The sequence below is a fragment of the Zootermopsis nevadensis genome, unplaced genomic scaffold (assembly GCF_977971745.1).
Source record: "Zootermopsis nevadensis isolate Lab colony 2312 unplaced genomic scaffold, Znev_1.0 Znev_ptg000045l, whole genome shotgun sequence".
NCBI lineage: Eukaryota > Metazoa > Arthropoda > Insecta > Blattodea > Termopsidae > Zootermopsis > Zootermopsis nevadensis.
The window spans coordinates 1502880-1523596 of record NW_028259177.1 but is presented as its reverse complement, the minus strand read 5'-3'; the positions used below and the strand labels follow the sequence as shown (position 1 = coordinate 1523596).

The 20717-nt window shown below is 36.2% G+C and overlaps 3 protein-coding genes and 1 long non-coding RNA gene across 21 annotated transcripts in view; 1 reads left to right on the top strand and 3 right to left on the bottom strand.

Moving 5' to 3' along the window:
* The window catches only part of LOC147871614 (TBC1 domain family member 4-like), a 259104-nt gene extending 257181 nt beyond the window's left edge, over positions 1-1923 (bottom strand). For all 7 annotated transcript variants that reach the window (XR_015538604.1, XR_015538603.1, XR_015538605.1 and 4 more), the window contains exon 1: positions 1782-1923. The gene's annotated coding sequence lies outside the window, so the exon portion shown is untranslated. The remainder of the gene's footprint in view (positions 1-1781) is intronic.
* On the bottom strand, positions 1548-5926 carry LOC147871613 (ryanodine receptor-like). 3 transcript variants are annotated; one of them, XM_087360645.1, is made up of 5 exons: positions 5228-5926; positions 4576-4641; positions 3705-3887; positions 2399-2570; positions 1548-1951 (listed from the first exon to the last, which is right to left on the bottom strand). In XM_087360645.1, the coding sequence occupies exons 3-5, from the start codon at positions 3776-3778 to the stop codon at positions 1745-1747; spliced, it is 453 nt and encodes a 150-aa protein (XP_087216771.1). In that variant the 5' UTR covers positions 3779-3887; positions 4576-4641; positions 5228-5926; the 3' UTR covers positions 1548-1744. The 3 variants fall into 3 exon arrangements, 1 of the variants encoding a protein (XP_087216771.1); XR_015538607.1 differs by lacking the exon at positions 1548-1951 and having other exon boundaries at positions 2434-2570; positions 3713-3887; positions 4576-4669; positions 5228-5333; positions 5422-5926; XR_015538606.1 differs by lacking the exon at positions 1548-1951 and having other exon boundaries at positions 2435-2570; positions 4576-4669; positions 5228-5333; positions 5422-5926.
* Positions 5927-6637: 711 nt separating this feature from the next.
* On the bottom strand, positions 6638-10977 carry LOC147871612 (uncharacterized). The gene is made up of 2 exons (XR_015538609.1): positions 10903-10977; positions 6638-10155 (listed from the first exon to the last, which is right to left on the bottom strand). It is a non-coding gene; the product is annotated as an uncharacterized LOC147871612 (long non-coding RNA).
* Positions 10978-11060: 83 nt separating this feature from the next.
* LOC147871610 (fatty acid synthase-like) overlaps positions 11061-20717 on the top strand; it is a 32185-nt gene continuing 22528 nt past the window's right edge. Inside the window, exons 1-6 of one of the 10 annotated variants that reach the window (XM_087360606.1) lie at positions 11061-11193; positions 12078-12781; positions 13713-14648; positions 16256-16376; positions 17882-18045; positions 20186-20365. In XM_087360606.1, the coding sequence (XP_087216732.1) occupies positions 17923-18045; positions 20186-20365 (303 nt within the window). In that variant the 5' untranslated portion in view covers positions 11061-11193; positions 12078-12781; positions 13713-14648; positions 16256-16376; positions 17882-17922. The other 9 variants (XM_087360608.1, XM_087360607.1, XM_087360609.1 and 6 more) reach the window with 9 other exon arrangements.

The following is a 20717-nucleotide window of genomic DNA, read 5'->3' as shown; positions in this document are numbered from 1 at the left end:
GTTTTGTATACTTTAATTTTCAAGTTCTTAGAAATCAGACGGGAAGACAAAATATCTTGGACTGAGAAGTAGCAAGCATTTCCGGAATTTAGTCTCATGGTCACCAAAATTGCTTGTATCGCTTTTTCTCATTACCACGTGTCTTTATATAACTTTTCATCACCTCTTTTCCTCAATCATGTGCTCATCACCAATTGGATAACAGCCTACTCTTCTGTTCTGCCTATCAGATTCATCACATTCAACTTGTCACGTACCGCCTGTTCTATATAAGGCTTCAAAACACCCAACCACGTGTTGTTCACACCGAAGACAACAACTGAAATTTTTGCCAAAATACGGAATAACTTTCAAGATTCAACATAGATCATTCTCGGAGTCTGAAGACGTTCATCATGTATGTGGTTAGTCTAACTATAGTGAATTTTTCTCCTGAAAAATGTTTAAGAGATATAAATGGATTTAAGAAGTGTTACAAACCTAGAAGTAACTTGATAAAGGATGAGAATAGTAATCTGCTTGCAGATTCCCACAACATTTTGAACACGTGGAAGAATTACTTCTCTCAGTTATTGAACATACATAGGGCCAATCATGTTGGCAGACAGAAACACACAGAGCTGATCCATTAGTACCTTTCTTGAGGTTGAAATTGCTATTGGAAAGTTAAAAGATAAAAACTGCCATGTAGCGATCAAATTCTGGCAGAACTGATTCAAGGAAGAGATAAAACATTATATTCTGAGATCCAGAAACTCTTTAACTGTATTTGGAATAAGGAAGAATTGCATAAGCTGTGGAAGAAGTCTACCAATTTACAAGAAGGGCAACAAAATTGACTGTAGTAATTATCAAGTTATATCATTGTTTCTTCTACTTCATTTTTTTTATTTGGTGTTCTGTCTGACGGCAGGTCCATATGAACAGGATCCTTCCATCCTTTTCTCGGACTGGGACCTGTTCATATACGTTCTTGGCAGATGATCCAGAAGTGGTTTGCCATTGCCTTCTTCTGTGTGGGAATGGAGTAATTGTTGGGATGCCACGGAGGAAAACTCCGTGTTGCCTAGACCACGGCCTTACCCAACACAAGTTATAAATTCGGGCACCGCCGGGAATCGAACCCGAGACCCCAGGATTACAAGGCCAGCTTTCTAACCGCTAGACCACCGTGGCGGATTTGTGAATGCAGTAAGAAATATTTTTGAGTATCCATGTATTTTGATTATTCATGCATCTTATCTTCATTAGCCTGGATAATCAGAAGTTTACCACAGCAAATTAATGCTTGTACATTTTTAAATTTCCTTTCAAATTTTTATAAATAACTATTGATCGAATAAAGATGACATTAATTCAGACATTTACGTACAATATAAGTTCAGACTATCCTGTAAAAAATTAAATATGAAATACGGCCCTTTGGTCTCATTTTAATTAAGTTCTTTATTATTAGTGTGCTGCATCAACATCCAAAAGGCCTATTACAGATACAGCACAATAATAAATACAAGAAGGTAACAACAAATAGATTATACGATTAAATATAATGTTAAAGCTATCTCAAAGCCACAATTTTATTATACACGAATACAGAATTTAAATGTTGCATTATCAGATTACTGGCTTGATGATTCAGCAATGATCGTACTACTGCAATGCATGGCCAAATGAATTGTGCATAAGCCATGATGCAAGGACAATAAAGGTTAAGACTCTCCCTCACTCATTCATTAACATTCATTCATTTTCCTTGTTGCAGTATATCAGAAGACACATACATGATGAAGTTGGTGAAGAGAGAACCGCACTTTCGAATCACACGGGCCGTTCTAGATTCTTCTTCTTGACTACGGCTGAAGTCTAAACCATCATCCATCTTTCCTTCCTCATGGAGTACAGCTTGCTTTTCCTCAACTTTACCAACTCCTTTCTTTTTTGTCTCGTATGACTGAAAGAAAGAAAGTGCAGTATTGGAATAAATATTTTATAAAAATTAATTTATCTTAGTGTGAATGCTAGGCTGTGACAGAATCTGCTATAAATATTTTACAGCTTATTTTCATTTATTTTATTAAACTTCATATTAGTGCAATGATTCTATGGTGTCCTTAACAAGATTTTTTTCTTTGAAGAAACATTTTAAATTTTGCTTCTGAACAGTTTCAGTAAGATAGTATTTAGTTTCTCCATAACTGCATGTTACAATGCCACATTATTATTCATTGTGCAATGACTGTCAGGTAAAACTGCAACTCTCTTTGTCAACACTTATTTAATATAATATAATTATTTCAAATTCTTACGTTACAAATCTGGTAACTTGAAAAGTAAACACCTTACTTTCCACCACATCTATTATGACCCAATTTAGTCGACGGACAATACGTATACAGACCTTGTACGAGAGCCACAGCCCTGAATCTGAGTGCTGCACAATGACAGTACTGTCACCATATTTGATGATGGGAGCTCCGATCACTTCTAGATCCTTTTCTTCCAGGACCACTTTTAGGTCATCCTTCTCTTGTCGCAAGCAGAAAGTGGACGTGGCAAGTGTAGCATCATCTCTGCGTGCAAAAATGTAAAATGTTACATGAATTTTTCCAATACAGAGATGAATATACTCTCATCCTAACTTTCAAAGCAAAAGCTATTAACACCAGTTGCCCAGCTGTTCTGTTCAAGAGCGTACGATATTACAATACGTGTCAACTCATTAAAATCATTTGTTTTCTAATTGGGAGAAATTGAAGAAAAAACTGTAAGTCATAAACCTATAATAGTAAGGATATTTTATACTTGGGTTGTAGTAAATCTTTGCAAGACTGTTTACTCTTGGGGTCCTTCTAGTTAAATGTTATAAGGTTTATAATTACTGATGGGTCAGGCGTTGTATATAATGCATGTAGGCCTCAATCTCATGTAATGCAGAAATGAAACTGCTTCAGATTCTGAGGAACAAAACCTAAAACATCATTACCACCTCTGCCCAAGTTCTGTTTATATGAGCATATGCACAGAACGACTGTAAAGTCATGCAACCCATTCCTGACACACATTCTATTCTAAATAAAAATAAATTAAGCTTAAATCAGAAAAAAAACAAAAATACATTTTATATTATATGTTGCTAATGTCCATTGTGTTCGGTGATTCACGCACTCAAGCTTTCGCTCAAATTTAATGAACTGCAGTGTAGAGTTCCTGTTACAGAAAAAACAGTTCACCAAAAACAAGAAATTGTCAATTTCTTCGGCACAGGAGAATCTGGAAATGTAATCATAAACTCATGATGGCCATGTTAAGTAAGAATGAAATGGTCGAACACTTTTTTGCACTTCTGAAGAAATTATCCTTGCACTTCAACTGCTGTAAGGCGACTGACGGACTGGTGCGAGGAGGTTAAAACATGACGTGCCATGTGTGGGCCTCGTACACTCACAGCAGTATTGTTATTTTTATTAATCCAGTTAAATTGTATTGAACTGAAACCATCAGCAAATATTTTAATATGGGTTATGTGACTTCTCAGTTGCCAGCCATCTCTACTGGCAGTAGAATCCAATGGTTCAACACTGCTAATGCAAATGTCAACCACTGGATACAACCCTGAGCCAGTTCCAACTTCACAACCTATTTCTGTAAAATCCATACTTCTCTTATTCTATGGTTATGCTATTTATCTTCCATAGTTAACATACTTTCTTACTAGGTAGAGCTCATTGTTCTCATTAACTCCCAAGTATCGAACAGTAGTAAGGTGGCGGATCCTCATCGGATGATACCAGTTGATGAAGCCGCCTGCCCATTTGGTTCTTGCCAATTCCAGTCACCACAGCGATCTAGCTTGACTCATTACACTGCCACCCCCATGAACAACAATGCTGAAAGAAATTAACAATTAATTGCATACAACAGATCACCATGGCTGTGCGTTCTATGATATGGACCATTCAGACTGGAATCACAGGTTTCAATTCAGGTTGAAGCATGTTTCTAAGTACATAACACAAAAAAAAAAAAAATTCTGTGTTCATTTCCACGTGCGTCTGCCAACGGAGTAACTATCACGTGGCCACTCTTTGTCTTCATACCCCAGGTTTCTGTTACAGACTTGTACCATGACTGGCTACACAGAATTACCATACCAGCTGCTTAAAAATTTAAATTGACCATCACAAACCTAACACTTTGGACATGAAGGGTAAATCCCGTTTTCCTAAATAATCAATTTCTAACACAATTAGAATGAAAAAATTTAATTATAAAAATTAAAAATATTCCAGTGAGATCTGATAATTTCAAGATGAGTATGAAGATGGTTGTTTCTTGGATATAGCACCATGTAATATGGTATATATCAACCAACATTTCAGAGGAGCTTATTGCCTGCATCATCACTCTGATGACGGAGATGGTAAGCTCCTCCAAAACACACGTCTATATCTGCAAGACTACACGACGCCACATCCCAGCAGATAGCCATCTTCTTTAAAAACAATTCCTTTCTAAACATATAAAGGACCATACCTCATAACTGTATTTCATCCCTTCCAATAACACAAATCTTACTTTTGTCCAGGTTGATCGGTCCAAGTAGATGGAATGGTGAGGCATTCATCACCCCCATGGAAGAACCTTAACACATCACCACCAAAGACATAACCTGAAATATGAATGTGCAATGTTTCAGTTACGCATCTTGCTTCAGATAGCACTAAACCATTCAGTTTCTGTTAACAAATACAACCTATAATAACACATACATATATAACAGTTGTCATGTCCACAATATAATACAACTATATTTTAATGGAGGTTCATAATATCATAAACAGAATCTCTTTAAGTTAAGAATCAGACTTCAAAGTTATTTTTGGCATTGATCTACTGAGGTAACAACTTCTATATTGTCATTGAAATCACATTTACCAACTTAAATGAAGTGATCAATTTGAAGTATAAAATTGAAAACTGGCAGTAAAATGAAGCATTTGTTGCAACTCCTCCAAATTACTATAGATTTTAAAGTGACAATGTTGTTTTTTTTGGGTTGCGACATCAAGAAGACTCATAGGAAGACACCAAATTTCAAAGACAGTATGTTTCTCCAAATCCACAGAGCACCACAACTTGGAAGAACAACACCATCATCTTCTATCTATACTTTATAGTATGCCTGATTATAATTACTCTCTAGTGAGCTGAAGTGCTGTATACATACCTACATACTTCATCCTGCTGATACCAGTTCCATACGGTTGCACAGACCAGTGAGACACATGAAAAGATGCGTTCACCACAGACAGGTCATTTTCTTTAGCTGTGCGCTTTAAAATGGCAAGAATGAGACAATTACAGGTTTTATTCCAATATTACGGCCAGGTTTTAAACCAGGTGTGGGAATATCCAACTTACCATCTTACTTCCCTCTAAAAGCATCTTTCAAACAAATGTTTTGCTCCTTCTACCAACTTCTTCCACTTCCCAACCAGTATCTCAACTTGTAATTGTAGCTCTGCTGCAAAGTTTCGGTCAGCATTGTTCAGCAGTTTCTGTGTTGTTATCATTTGGCTGCAGTGTTTCAATATCATCTTGGAGAGCCTGTATAAAATTTATACAGACTCCACTGTATTTTCTGTTTTTGTCTTACTATTCTGTTATAAAATTAACAGCTACAATAATTAATTTATAAGGGTCTAGGATAGAAATCACCAATATTCTTCTCTCTGTAATACAGCCTCTTCCTTCAGAAACCGAAACTTGTTCAACTGATCGTAAATTTGATTATTCTTATGAGAGTTGAATACTCATCACTGTGATCACAAAATCCTGTTATTTATTCTGAGTCACTTCAAAGCAGAAGTCATGTAGAATGTATGAAGATTATATAAATTGCATGAAATGACATGTTCGAAATAGTTCTTACTTTAAGTCCTCCACATAAGGGAAAGATAACACACATAAATTCAACAAACGCTCAAATAACGTCACATTAACTTGCACGACCTCGCAATATATATGACAGAAGAAATGCAGTGGACAGAAAAGTTACACAACAGTTACGCCATTTTCTCGTACGTAGGGATGGCAACATCTGAAAAGCAGCGGACACATCCCGCCATCGCGGGAGAATGAGGGATATTCGATTATCATTCTTTGCGCACTGTAACAGACTCTGCTGCCATCTACCGACCATGGGTCTGAAGTAGATCTACGTCGAAGCACACTCCGTTGACCTGCTGTGTGAAATGCTGCCTGCAATACATCACATACTGTAATTTATGTATGCCAGTAGTTCCTCAGAAATGTTAGATGTGCTATTATCATTCTATTTCTTAATAGGTTTCCCAAACTGTCTCCTTCCTCTACATTTCTGGATCAGAACTTTGTATTTCTCATATGCCGCATATATGTTCCATGATCGCCTATCACATCCTTCTTAATTCAACTGCACTAAAAGTTTTAATTAAAAAATAAATTAAGAAGCTTCTTATTATGTAATTGTTCCCAGTATTCTGTTACCGGATCTCTTCTAAAATCTCAAACATATTCCAAGACCTGTACTCTCAAACTCTCTTCTCTTTTTTGAGAGACCAAGTTTCACACCCCAAAAAACAACAGGCAGAAAGACTCTTGCATACATACATACATCTTTATTACATTCCATGGATCCATAAGTTAGTCAGATGACAATAGGATGTAGAATAAGTCGTAATAATAATACAATACATGTTATACAAATACAAGTCATATAAATGTCACAAAAATACAAAGGATAAATTACGACTTATCTGTAGACATTGGGAATTCATCGACAGAGTAAAAGGAGTGTGTAATTAAGTATTTTTTCAATGCTGGTTTAAATTGTGCCTTTTTATTTACGAGACTTGTGAGATTTGATGATAGATTGTTCAAAATTTTGATCCCTGCATAATATGCACTCTTCTGAAAACGTGAGAGGTTGGCAATTGGTCTATGGAGCTGATTTTTATTCCTTGTGTTGACATGGTGTATAGTTTGAAAGAGTTCTTGGTTATTTACAATAAAGTTCATTAATGAGAATATGTATTCACATGGAAGAGTTAAGATCTCTAATCTCTTAAATAGACTTCTACATGAATTCCTAGGTTTTACACCAGCCAATAACCTAACAATTTTCTTTTGTAAAGTGAATATCTTTTTGATGTTTGATGAATTTCCCCCCAAAATTATTTCATATTTCATTAAATAGTTAAAATAGGCTAAATATACTGATCTGAGTGTGTCAGTGTTGCTGACATGCAACAGAGATCTAACTTAGGTATCAGTTTATCAATATGATTAGTCCAATTTAGGTGATTATCAATTTTCAAATCCAAGAATTTTGTGTTTATCGACTCTTGTATATACTTCGCATCATAACCAATACTTAAAACACATTGTGGTGAGTTATTTGTTATAAATTTTATCTAGATTTAGGGTCAGCTTGTTAGCAGTAAACCATTTACTCATAAGAGACAGAACTATGTTTGATGTTGAACAGAAATCATCAAAATTTTTATTTGAAATTATGACACTTGTGTCGTCAGCAAATATTATGGGTTCTGTTGAAGTATTTATTGTTTTTATTATTGGAGGAAGGTCATTTATGTATATTATAAAAAGCAAGGGACCTAAAATTGACCCTTGGGGAACTCCATGTTTTATTGTTCCCTCCAACATGCATTTTTTGGTTAATAGATTTAAGCACATTGTCTGTTAGTTTGAAAGCAGCATCTTCAGTGGATACACATTTCCTGAAGCCAAATTGTTCCTGGACTAATATGTTGTTAGCATGCATATGATGACTTAATCTATTGTACATAATCTTCTCAAGCACTTTAGAAAAAGTAGTTAAAAGCGAAATTGGTCTGTAATTTGTCATATTGGTTTCGTCCCCTTTCTTGTACAGTGGTCGTACTACAGACATTTTAAGGTGGTTAGGGAAAATGCCTGTGTATAATGAGTGATTACAAATGTGGGTTAATGGACGACTAATTAGAACTGAACAAGCCTTCAAAATTTTACTTATTTCATCATAACCTGATGAGTTTTTTGATTTGAGGGAATTTATTACACTTTTCACCTCAGTTTCGGTGGTTGGAATGATATTAAAGCCAGAAAAGTTTACAGGAAATGCAGCTTTTAAAATGGAAACAGCATCTTCTGTCCCTGTTTGATTTAAATTTAAGCTTTCAGTAATTGTTAGAAAAAACTTATTGAAGGCATTAGCCACTGTTCCAGGATCATTTACTTTTTCATTGTTTATTAGAAGAGATGGCATCTGTTCTGATAAATATATTTTTCCTGTCTCCCTTTTTATTATGTTCCATGTTGTTTTTATTTTATTGTCTGATTTTGCTATAAGTCTATTGTAATGCTGCTTTTTAGCCTCTTTTATATGTGTATGTGTTTAACTGATTAAAAGTAAAACTCGAATAAAAGACATAAGTATGGATGTGAGTGAAATTACTGAAAAGGCATTCTGAGATTTTCAGTTTGTATAAATAAGGATAATGTCTTTACAGTAAATTTTACAAGTTATGTAATTCCATTTCATAATATAAGAGGAAATCTACCACCTTGGGTTGACAAGAGCATCAGAGACCCGTTTTAGAGTATGATTATGCTCTGAAACTGCAATTAACTTGTTTGAGTCATGCGCCTGAGCAGCATGCTTACCCTTCTACGTATTGAACACTGTGCAGCTTTGTGAGATCTGACATTTTCACTATGGTAAAGATGACAATATGATGATAGTCATCTGGGTTATGACACCGTGTAAGGCTGAAGGTAGAAACAGTAGTTTTCTCTGAAATCTTGGATTCTACCTATAAATCTACAAGGCATCACAACCCACAACAACATAATCAATGTACAGGTCATACTGAATCATCCTTCTTTATACTTTTCACTTCATCCAGTGTAATTATTATGTTATTTAATGCTGTATAAGTAATACATTGATTTGTTCCATAAAATGATTAATAAAAAGTAATCCCAGTTAAGCCAGAGGTGGCAGTATGATCATCAGCTCATCAAGAAACTTTGGGTAAACTAAATGATTTTTTGTTAGAATATATATTTTGGTAGAAAGCGTATGTGGAATCTGTTTCAGGGATTGATGGTGGAAAATCCAGTTGTGATCTACATTGCAGTCCAGAACTATGATTGGCTGCCACAAATGCAGACTGTCATCCAAAGCAACACTAAGCATCGCATTATCCTTGTAGCTCAGGATACACCACTCAATGGCATTTTGGGTCTCATAAACTGTATCTGCAAGGAGCCAGAGACCAACTTTGTAAGGTTAGAGACTCCTACTTGAACCTTTTTACTGCCAGTGAACAAAGTACCACATGTTAACAAGTTTTCACCTGATTTCTAAGATTTGAACATTTGTGCAATATTTAATCTCTTTGACTTATAAATATTATTTTATGTTTTAAAATAAAATTTCCATCTGAGATGGTGATTTATTTAATTTATTGTTCTTATTTATAAATTCTTGGAACATATGCCAGTTTCACTATTACAATAAAGTCCACAATCAGAATTTTTGTTGAAATAAAACCTGTCTTAAATTTGCATAATTGTTCATGTTTAGATAAAATGTTATAATGTACATTTTTGTCTTGAAGATTAGCTGATTTGAGTTGGTTCACTCTTTTCTTATTCATTTTCAAATATTGCATGTTTGATTGTTTGTCATGTTAAGGGTATAGAGCTATGACTCTGTTATTGTATATCCTGTTCTTGCTGTAGCACCTAAAGTGTGGATTTTTCATTCATAACTTTTCTGTAGATGAATGTAACTTAGTTTTGTCTGAATCAAAAAGAGAGAATTTTTAATATGTGCTGATTTTTGTCATTCCCCAGTTGCATAAGAGCTTACTTGCTTTTCTGGGAGTGATAGCTGATTTTCTGGCATGAAATTAAAACAAGAGACTTTGTGAATTGGCACTGAAATTACGTAATGAATTTAAAGTTATAATTGGTTAGTTTAATTTTGTTTAATTCTTTAGATAGGTCAAAATAAATGTTTGTTTGGAAGTGAGTTTAGTGTTTACATACTATGTGGTCCAGCTTTTACAGCATTGTGGTTGAGAGGATGACCTGTAGATTAGCATCCTGAATCAGTAATTGTAAGGATCACAAATGGAAACAGGCACTTCATTGTTATTCATTTAAACTTATCCAGATAAAAAAATTTAATCAGTCAGACCACATGGGAGATGGAGGCTTAGTTGAAATGATAATATTAAAGTTCATCTTATTGGAATAGGATGGGAAGCTGTGAACTGTATTCTTGTGGCTCACAATAAGGACCAGTTGGCAACAAACCTTTGGGTTCCTTGAAAGGCGGGACTTACTTTACTAGCTGAGTGACCATCAGCTTGGAAGAAAGACTCTGTTTCATGGAGTTTCAAAAGGTTGAATTAAATACATGTTCCTTTTGTGTGAAGACAATGAACTTTAATGTTTATTAAACTTATTTAGTAACATTATGATGATAATAAGGAGCCTTAGAATAATTCATATTAGATTCATCAGTTCGAATGACTGCATTATTCATGTCTCAATAAAAGGATATAATTTAAATATATAAGTGAACAAGCAGAAGGTCTACGCCCTCCTGCAAATTTAGTTGTGAGAAATTATCGAGCAGGGAATGTCCGTATTAGGTGTTGAGTGCTGCAAGTGCCATAATGAAGTCTGACGAAGGGAAGTTCGTGTTCGTAAGTACGGTTACCAGTGGGCTTAGTCAGTCGGTGTGCTAAAGAGAGTCGTGCAGTACAATCCCGTGGCGACATATGGAATAATCGTTTAAGAATGCTTCGCGCTAAGTTCATTGTGCAGTATTTTACGAAATCCTACCTGTTTTCATAAATGATGGAAGATTTTTAGGTTATGGAAATGTTTGGTAGTTGGTTTTCTATATGTGATGTTGATTGGCCTGATTAATTGACGCAGCCCGCGTTTCATCTTATTAGTTTCTGCAAATTTAGTTCCAAGAATTGAATAAACAGGGAAGATGTCGCTGCTGAATCCGCGTGAGGTGTTGAGTGTCTACATGCCAACATGAAGTCTGACGAGTGGAAGTTCGTGTCCGAGACTACGGTTAGCAGTGGACGCTTTCACTCGGTGTCTTGTGTTATAGATAGTCGTGTAGGTATTAAAGATTTGTGTCTGGTTTTGATCTAAGCAGGGTGTGAAACGTCGCTGGGTTCAGTAACAATTCGGGTGACCGAGAGGCAATGTGTGCCAGAATGTAGGCGATCTAGTTACGAAATGTGTGTTATTTGTTTCATAGTGCTTCGTGCTAAGTTGATTGAGCTGTATTTTACGATCCTAGGTGTTGTTCCGTGTGGTTGGTTTCATAAATGATTTTAGGTTATGATTATGTTTGGTAGTTGGTTTCTTATAGGTGACGGTAGGCGTGTTTCGCCTTCATTTGTTTGTAGTTCCTGTCATTTTTAAGGGCTAAGATGTAACTAATGGCGGTTACGGAAGTACTTTCCAGCAACCCCGTTTCTGCTTATGATTTTACAATTTGTGGAGTGGTATTTCAGGCAGCATTTCGTTCGGCAGTGCAGTGGAGTGTGCTAGGTAAGACATCTACTTCAGCCCTTTTGTCGTTAGATGGCAGAGGAGTTCGTCAGGGTGCGCACATATTGATCATTGAATATCCCTCGTGCTCCGCCGGTGGCGGGATGTGTTCGCTGTTTTTCAGACGTTGCCGTCCCTGCTTGCGAGAAAATGGCGCAGCTCCTCTGCTGTTATTGTTTACTTCGGACGGCGTGGTGGTAGGATGCATGCCCAGTCGAGTGCAGATTTACTCTCTTATATTGCCAGGGCTTGCAAGTTTATTTGAACTGATGTTTGTCATCTTTCCCCTGTGTGAAGTACGTAAAGTGGGAAATATTTTGGTTGCACGAAAGGCCGGATTAGTTGCCAGTAGGTTATTAATGTGGTGTAGAGTGACTTCGTAGTAAGAATTAATACTGGTCTCTTAATGCGGATGTTTATTTCTGTACATGGTTTTGTTTCAGACAGGCGTGAATGCAAGCATATGGGATACTCCAGCCGTTACGCAGTTTCGAGTCCATTACTACGAAGTTAGCAAGACTTTGCACCGGGAGCTGACATGATTATTGTGCATGATGGACACAATTCATCAGGCGATGCGGTTGGGATGACCCACAGACACGTGGTGGCAGCCTCTGTTTTTGTGACTTGCATGTGGAAATTCAGTAGCTGTTGATTTAAATTTGTGCAAGAGCTTATCGCAGTGAAGAAGCTAGAAGTAAGCAGCTAGGGTTACAGGTTGTAATGTTGGTTATGTGGCCACCACACCACACCACAGTTGCCCACTTTTGATTCCTAGTGACCAAGTATGGGGTGTTCATAGCATGCCTCACAATGCCACAAGGAAGACCTCAGGCCCTCATGCGATCTCCTTGCTTTCAGAGGAGGTGTACTGTTATAGATTCAGTGTGAGTGCCTTGTCTGTCTGAAAGAGGAGCTTGAGATCAGGGGATGTGCTTAGTGGCAACTTTCTCGTGAACTGTATCTGTAGTGTGTGGAGTAATATTACCAAGAGATGGCAGACAAAGTTATCTGAATATCAGTGTTTCAGAAGATCAGTTGTGTGCGTGATGGGGAAGCAGCTTAGGTGGAGGTGGAGATGTGAAGAACCAGACAGAATGAGGCACCTGGAGTGTTTGTGACTTGGTTAGGAAAGTGCAGTATTCAGGTATGTTAGAGCGTAGAGTTTATTTACATTCCATAGATCCTTCTTAGGACTCAATCAAAGGATGGAGAACAAGTCATTTTCTGCAATATACATAAACCTCAGGACTTCATTCAATATACATAAACTTCTGTATTTTCGACACAATAACAAGTACGTGTTTCACATATCAATGTACATAACCTGAGAATTTTAAATAGAAATACAAAAGTGACTTTACATATAGATTATAGATATACATAAAGTTTATGGATTTTCAGCAGAGATGAAAGCGTCTACAGAATAGTAAGAGTGAGTGAAGAGGTAATCTTTCAATGCAGGCTTGAATACCTTTATATCATAATTTAGACTTTTAATTGTTGGTGGAAGATTATTAAACAACTTGATACCTGTATAGTACACCCCTTTCTGATATTTAGTAAAGTTAGCATTTGGCACACATAGGTCATGTTTACGTCTTGTATTTAAATTATGTACATCTGTATTTCTTTTAAGATTATCCAATTTTTCCACCACAAATTATAGCAAGCAGAGTATGAATTCACTTGCAAGTGGAAGTATATTAAATTTACGAGACAATTTTCTACAATAAACCCTGCTTTTGACACCTTCCATTATTCTAATTATTTTCTTTTGCATGTGAAAAACCTTATTACTGTCTGTTGAATTCCCCCAAAAGATTAATCCATAAGACACCACAGAGTGGAAATAAGCAAAGTAAACTAGCTTTAAAGTATCTATTGTCATGGGTGGTATGACTATTCTCATGGCAAGGCACGCAGAGCTTAATTTGGGAATAATAATATACTCAATGTGTTTCTTCCAATCTGAGGTATTGTGAACTCGTAAGCCAAGGAAACTTAAATATATAAGTGAACAAGCAGAAGGTATATTTCAGTATGAGATCTCTGAAACATTTTGTATATATTTTCAGGTGTTATTTTATTCTGGATACATCAGCACGCCCATTAACCCTCAGACGTGGTTTTACGTGTACACACGCGGGCATTTAAATTAAAGTTCTTGTGGATTTACGTATAAACACGCGAGCCTCAAAGCCTAATTTAAAACGCCCATAAGTATGGAATAAATAACGCCAGCGCGATGAGGTTTGTTCTCGCCTGTTGTGGAAATAAAGCTCTATGTGTATACATGTGGCAACAGGGTTACATTCCAATGACCTGCAAGGGAGAGTCTAAAAATAAACGCCTGACCTGGTAGTTTACAATGGCTTTCTCTTCGACAAGTCGACCCTTGACGGAGCTTGAAGAAATACAAGTTTTAAATGAAGTTTTAGAAGATGATAGTATAAGTGAATATAGTTTGGACGATGATAGTGTATTTGACATTGATTATACACAGTTTGTGACACCGGGAACTGTCGTGTTTAGCGATAGTGATTGTGATAATGGTAGACGTGGTCGACAGGACGACATCGTACATGCAGGTGTGGTTTCCAACAAGTTTTTGTGGGAAAATATAGACTCATTTCCTGCTTCACGAGAAGCATTTTGTAATGTATGTGGTCCCCAGTTCGACACTGCTGAACTAGATGTCGTGAGTTTATTCGAAAATATTTTTGATATAGCACTTGTGCAGCACATTGCTGTTCAAACCAACAGATATGCTCAGCAAGAAATATCAAAAAGTGCCAATCCTCTCACATTTCGCTCTAGGATTAGGAAGTGGCAAGATGTTACAGTGGGCGAAATTTACGTTCTTTTGGCTCTATTTATGTTGATGGGCATTGTGCAAAAGCCTACACTTAGATCTTACTATTCAAAGAACCGGCTGTTGTACACTCCGTTTTTTTATGAAACTAAACTTCTAATCGACTTGCTTCCACTGCTCACACATCTCATCTTATAAGGTAAGATTATAAAACCATCTTTTAAGAGGATTTCAGTGAGAAATTCATAATTATATCTCATATAATTCAAAAGTTATGAAAAAAAGAGTATTTTACAGCAAAATTTAAACGGGCATTTAAAAAATACTACCGCAGGAACAGCACGACAGCAGTATATGCGGGGTATTTAAACTACCACGTCGACGGGTTAAAGATCTTGTTATGAATGTATACAGTGATGGAAAGTGGGGGTCATACCGACACCTGTCACTAGACAGCTGTGCACTGTTACTGTGCCACATGCCTATGTCAGCATAATGACCCGAGGAGATTTCTCCAGCTTCAGGTGGCTGGAGGGAAATCTGGACCCTGACAGGTGCTGATCAACTCTTGTACACAGTAATGTGATTACTTTAAAGTTCCATTATAGTGATGAGGGACCAGAATAAATGTACTTAAAATTTAATGCCAAGTGAGCTTGCTTTACTTTCTTAAGAAAAAAATCACATTATTATGCTGTCTTTATATGTCCATTCCTAACACTTTTAAACTTTTGAATCAGGCAACTAATCTGACAAAATTCAATAATAATGTTATGTCAGTTGAGGCCACCCCAGTTTCCTATAATTAACAGTAACAATATGGGATAGTAGTAGCAGCTCCACTTGATATAGCATCCTGAAAGTATGTGTAGCAATAAATAGATCTTCAACAAATATGCTCCCTCTTGAAAACACTACATTTTTTATTTTAGTTTCCTAATTTGAGTAAATAATTTACTGTGTAGTTGAATTCCTGTATATTATTGACACCTACTTCCCCGTTCTCTGTATTATCTTCAACGTTCTCTGGGATTGCAGAAATTTTAAATGATACTCTTGCTTAGTTTCTACATCACTCAGTCTTTTGACCCCGAATTTCTCAATCCTGTATATCTTCCCCGCCTGTTTGCTATCATTAAATAATGGTCAGTGTCACAGTCCGCTCCCCTATACGATTTTTGTTTCCTCTGATCGATCAAAACGTGATCAATTAATTTATGGGTGATCCCATCAGGGGACATCCAAGTGTGCTTATGGATATAAAGATGTGAGAATGTTGTGCTATTGACAATCAGATTTTTGGATGTGGCAAAGTTCACTAATCTCACCTCAGTGTCATTACTAAATTCATGTAAACTCTCACTTCCTATAGTTGGTTTGAACTTATCCTCCTGACAAATTTTGGCATTGAAGTCTCCTAGCAGAATCTTCATGTGATATCTACTAAACTGATCAAATACACACTAATTCTCCATCTTTACAGTATTTCCATTTTAAAAGTTATCTCTTTATCAGTAGTATGTAGGAACTGCGAAATCATACAGAATTATCTACGTTCAAATAACCATCTTTGAACCTTGTGTTTTTTTCTCAGTAGACCAGTGTCTTACTTTTAAACCATCAGTTTACTTGACAGACTTTGAATTGGATTCTGTTTCATTGAAACCTGAAGGAATTCCATTGCTTAAAAACCACTTTTGTGGTACTGAGTTGATTTGTATTACTGCAGAATAATATCAGCTGATAGGTTAACAAGTCACGTGAATGTAGGCAGTCAGATTTTTGTTAACATGTGGAATGTTTCAGCATTCAGTTGGAACCAAATGAAGAACTGGTGCATATTTATTACTCTGCACTTAACTTTAAGGATGTGACGACAGCAACAGGAAGGCTGACTGAGAAACCTTCCAGGCATCGGGTGGATCTGGTGAGAACAGACGTGATATATGAATCTAGACGATGCTAAGAAAACTATTCTGCCTTTGACTGTGACTGCTCCTGTTGCTACACCGTGCACTCTTGTTTTAAAATAATATTTTAATTTAAGTGTTGAAGAACAGAAGACCCTGAAGACTGGGGTAATACTTTCTCTGAAACATAGGTAACCATTTACAAGGTTTCACAGCATCACAACCTAAAAACCACAGTTGACGTCATCGCTACAATAAGAATCTCAAATCTCATACATACTCTGCTTCCACATTGATATAGCCTGGTATTGTGTTTGTAGTCAACTAATTAATTAAACAACTGTATCGATGCTGATCTCCTGGAAAGTAACACCATGTGGACTTGTAGGTTGAAGCCCTGAAGGTGGAGGCAGTATGTGTTTCTGAAATGTTGATGTCTGCCTACAAGTCCATAAAGAATTCATCAGCATTAATAATTTTACTGCTATGAGAACCTCAGTCTTAACTAAATAGTTAATTAATGAGCTGACCGTACTGTGAAGTGCCGTGCCCTTCACACACTGATGTACTTTGTTTGGGGCAGTATGCACCTATTGTAATCTTTGCTTTGGTGATTGTTCAACTTCATGAACAAGAAGTATATCAGAGAGTAAATGAAAGTTAGGTTGTCGAATTAACTAACTTCATAGCGTTATAAGCTATCTTAAGAATTTGAAAACTGCTAATGTGGCCAAGAATTTACCCTGTATATAAGGAACCTTAAGGTTGGTTATTGTGTTCATAAGAACCACCCACTTTCACGTATTCTGATCCAGTTGGATAGCAAAAAAAAAAAAAAAGGGCATGTAGGTTTAAATTTGTTATTTCTGAAGATGAATTATAGTTGATTACAAATACTAGGAAATTTCCCATCAAGAATGGCGAAAAAATCTAAAGTCATACTTAAAAACACATTTTCTTTATTCTTTTACAAATCAATGTATGAAAATTTAAATTTAATGTTTTTTAACAAAAAAAATCACTATGTATCTTTGCGTAACTAAGATTGTAGTATGATTTAATGTAGTACAGTCTTAAACATGATTTTATATCTAAGTTGTAACAACTGTGCCTCACTGTGTACATGCACATAGTAGGACGACCTTAACAACATATCCATGGCTATAATATTATCTCATAGAGCCCAAAATCTCTTAACAGGAAATGATCACCAACCAACCAATAGTAATTATTATGTAGTTAAATAATAGTCTACTGCTCATCAGTTCTCTTGTCAGCTTTCAAAATCTACGCTGTCCTCTGTGTCTATATGCTGGTTTCTCCATTCACTATTAAAGAACGTCCTGTGCCCTTGTGAGAAATTGCACAATCAACATGAAATTCTGAGGGACACACACACACACACACACGTATATATGTCTCCACGTCACATAATGTAATAGTTTGTTTTATATATTACATCACAGCTTTTTGTATTTCAGGAAAACTTGGAATTTGTTACTAAAGAATTTTTGTGTTGAAGGGCTAGAGTTCTATGGACGTGACCAGAATGGGCAACGAGTTATGGGCATGTTCACTTCTGTAGCCCTGGCATCGATGGTGCTGGCAGACCAGAACTTGCTGTGGAATGTGCCTGAGCACTGGACTCTTGAGGATGCAGCAACTGTGCCTGTAGCCTATGCAACAGTGAGTGATGAAGTTAAATAAATATTAGGACATTTACTCTTAAGCATTCAGAATCTTATATCAAAACTACAAAGTGGCTTCAATTAATGTTGAATTTATCTGACACATTTTTTAGTGTACACTATATCATTTCAGATTTGATAATAAGCCAAAGTTACAGGACACCTCTGGGCTCTCCATTTGAAATTTATGTCTCTGATTTCTGTTGTAATGTTATAGTCAGTTCTGTGCCTGCATATCTGTTGTGACTATTATTTCCAACTAAATTTCTGTATGTATTTTTTATTAGTTCCTGCATATACTACATATTTTGTCAATTCCATTTTTGTTACTTTATTCCTAACACATGGCCTTGTGTCTAACAGTGTGAATATGTTCAGGTAGCTTAAATAAAGAGCTCCATATATTCCAGATCTAGACAAAGGAAAACTATCCACATTATCTTTCTGTGGTTTCATCTATAACAAATTAAAAAAGTTGTTGTTTGAATAATGATAGGTAGAACAGTTATTGTTTCATTTCTTTATTCGCAGAAATTTGTTTCTCCCGTGCCATATGTAACTGCTGTATTTTTGGTGGAAATTTCTTTCAACTAGCTTCTGTATTACTATTTTGTTGTCAAAGCAACATGCTTACTTTTGAATGTCTTTCTTGTAACAGACGACAAAATAAGATACGAAGGGTTTATTTGCACCGAAATAAATCTAAACTAAATATGAAAGGCTAACGTATGCTGTACCACAAAATTCTAAATTAAGTATGATGTCTAAAACAGTGCTATTTATTGATCTCTAAATTAAGTGCAGTATGAAATGTAACGTTACAACCTCTAATAAACTGTAGCTTAGAGTCTTCTTATTCTGCTGCTGATCACTAAGACAAATATCTTTCAGCTAAAGAATGCAACCTTGTTCAGTGGTAGTAGGCCAGCAAGGAAAGCAACACAGTAATAAAATATGGTCACAATCTGTCTACTGCAAGTTACTGTAAAACATCACTGATGCATATTACTGAAGAAGATATAATGGGCAACACTTAAATCATTATGGATATCTGCTATCAGTAATTGAGGGTTTCTAAAAGTTCTACCATTAATCTGCAGGGTATATAAGTAGCACCTGCATAAATTAAATTCCACTTTATGTAGTACAGAGAATGTGCTGTAATTGAACAAATTAGTATAGATCAAGTTATTGACATAAATTGAAGTTCTTTTGTTTCTAATACATAATATTGACTACTTTCATATATTAATATGTATAACTGGATATGGTGAAGTCAGATGGAATCCACTCAAAATTCAGTTTAATGTGTGCATCAACACACACTTTCCAATTGTTATTAACAGAATTATTATGTATTTTGTTATCTAAAAAGAATTTCCAGTCAGTGCAAATAATTGATAATTATTTAACAATGTATAAATTGTGAATTGTGTTTTTTTAATATCCATGGTTTATTATGTCTACTGTCATCTCACTAACTTATGGATCAATGGAACATATTAAAGCTGTATGATGTATGTATAACTATTTAACAAGTTTGAAAAAACAGATTTTTTTTTTTTTTTTTTTTGTAAAGTTTTCCAGCCCATGTAAGTTTAAAAGAGATTCATCATGCCCCCAGGTCTACTAGTGATCTTGAGATCAAGAAACTGTGAATCTTAACATTCACACCTTGTATTTATCTTTATGACATGGTACTTGGGCAAGGGCCAGTCCCCTAAAGAAAATGAGATTTCAGGTATAAATGGCAGTGGCTATCTTCTGGGTTGTTACGCTATGTACTCTGGTAGATTTCCACCAACGGTTCAGAAGTCATACTGCGATTAACATTCATTGCCCTGATGACAGGCAGTATGACCTCTGAAATGTTGGTGGAAATCTATCAGACTACAGGGAGCAACAACCCAAAAGACAGCAATCTTCATCTTCTGAGTTCTTTTACTGTATAGGCTCATAAAAGTTGTGATCTTTCAGAGGTGGCTGGTGCCACCACCATCAGGAAACATGCACCTCCGAAACACCAGCAGACCTCTACCAAACTACACAGTGCAACAACCCAGAACAGAGCCACCTTTATACCTAAAGAGAATTTAACATAAAAATAAAAACTCTTTGCTTTGCTTTATTGTGAACAGGCTTACTATGCACTTGAGATGATCGGTCACATGAGAAAGGGTGAGTCTGTGCTGGTCCACTTAGGGAGCGGGGGTGTAGGCCAGGCAGCCATCAACATCTGTCTGCACGCAGGTTGTACAGTGTTCACTACTGTTGGCACGCAGGAGAAACGGGCATTCATGAAGAAACAGTTTCCACAGGTATTTCAACAGCCTATTTCCTATCTCATGCACACATAGGGGAGATTTTCCGCCATGATAAATTGAATTATTTTACAGATTCTGAGTGTTATGTGTGAATTTCATTAAAAATCGAAGTTTCGATGTGAAACATACTGTCACAGAACTCAAATACTGCTCCCCATCCCCGCTCAGCTTTCTGCATTGCCTGCTTGTGGCAACATCATGACCAAACAGTTGTGCATACACATAATCACCTTCTACGAAAGCCTGTCAGTGCCAAAACATTTCTAGTCACAATGCAACAAATGAGTTCCCTTTCAAATAATGAAGTATGTGCTCTGTTATGGAATTTCTCACATGACAGCGTTAC

Excerpts from the sequence above, each read along its gene's own strand:
- LOC147871613 (XM_087360645.1), bottom strand. The coding sequence starts at position 3,778 with ATGAGGATCCGCCACCTTACTACTGTTCGATACTTGGGAGTTAATGAG. Across the intron at positions 2,571-3,704 it reads GAGCTCTACCTAGTAAGAAA|AGATGATGCTACACTTGCCA; the intron begins GTATGTTAACTA and ends TTTTGCACGCAG. Across the intron at positions 1,952-2,398 it reads GGCTGTGGCTCTCGTACAAG|TCATACGAGACAAAAAAGAA; the intron begins GTCTGTATACGT and ends TCTTTCTTTCAG.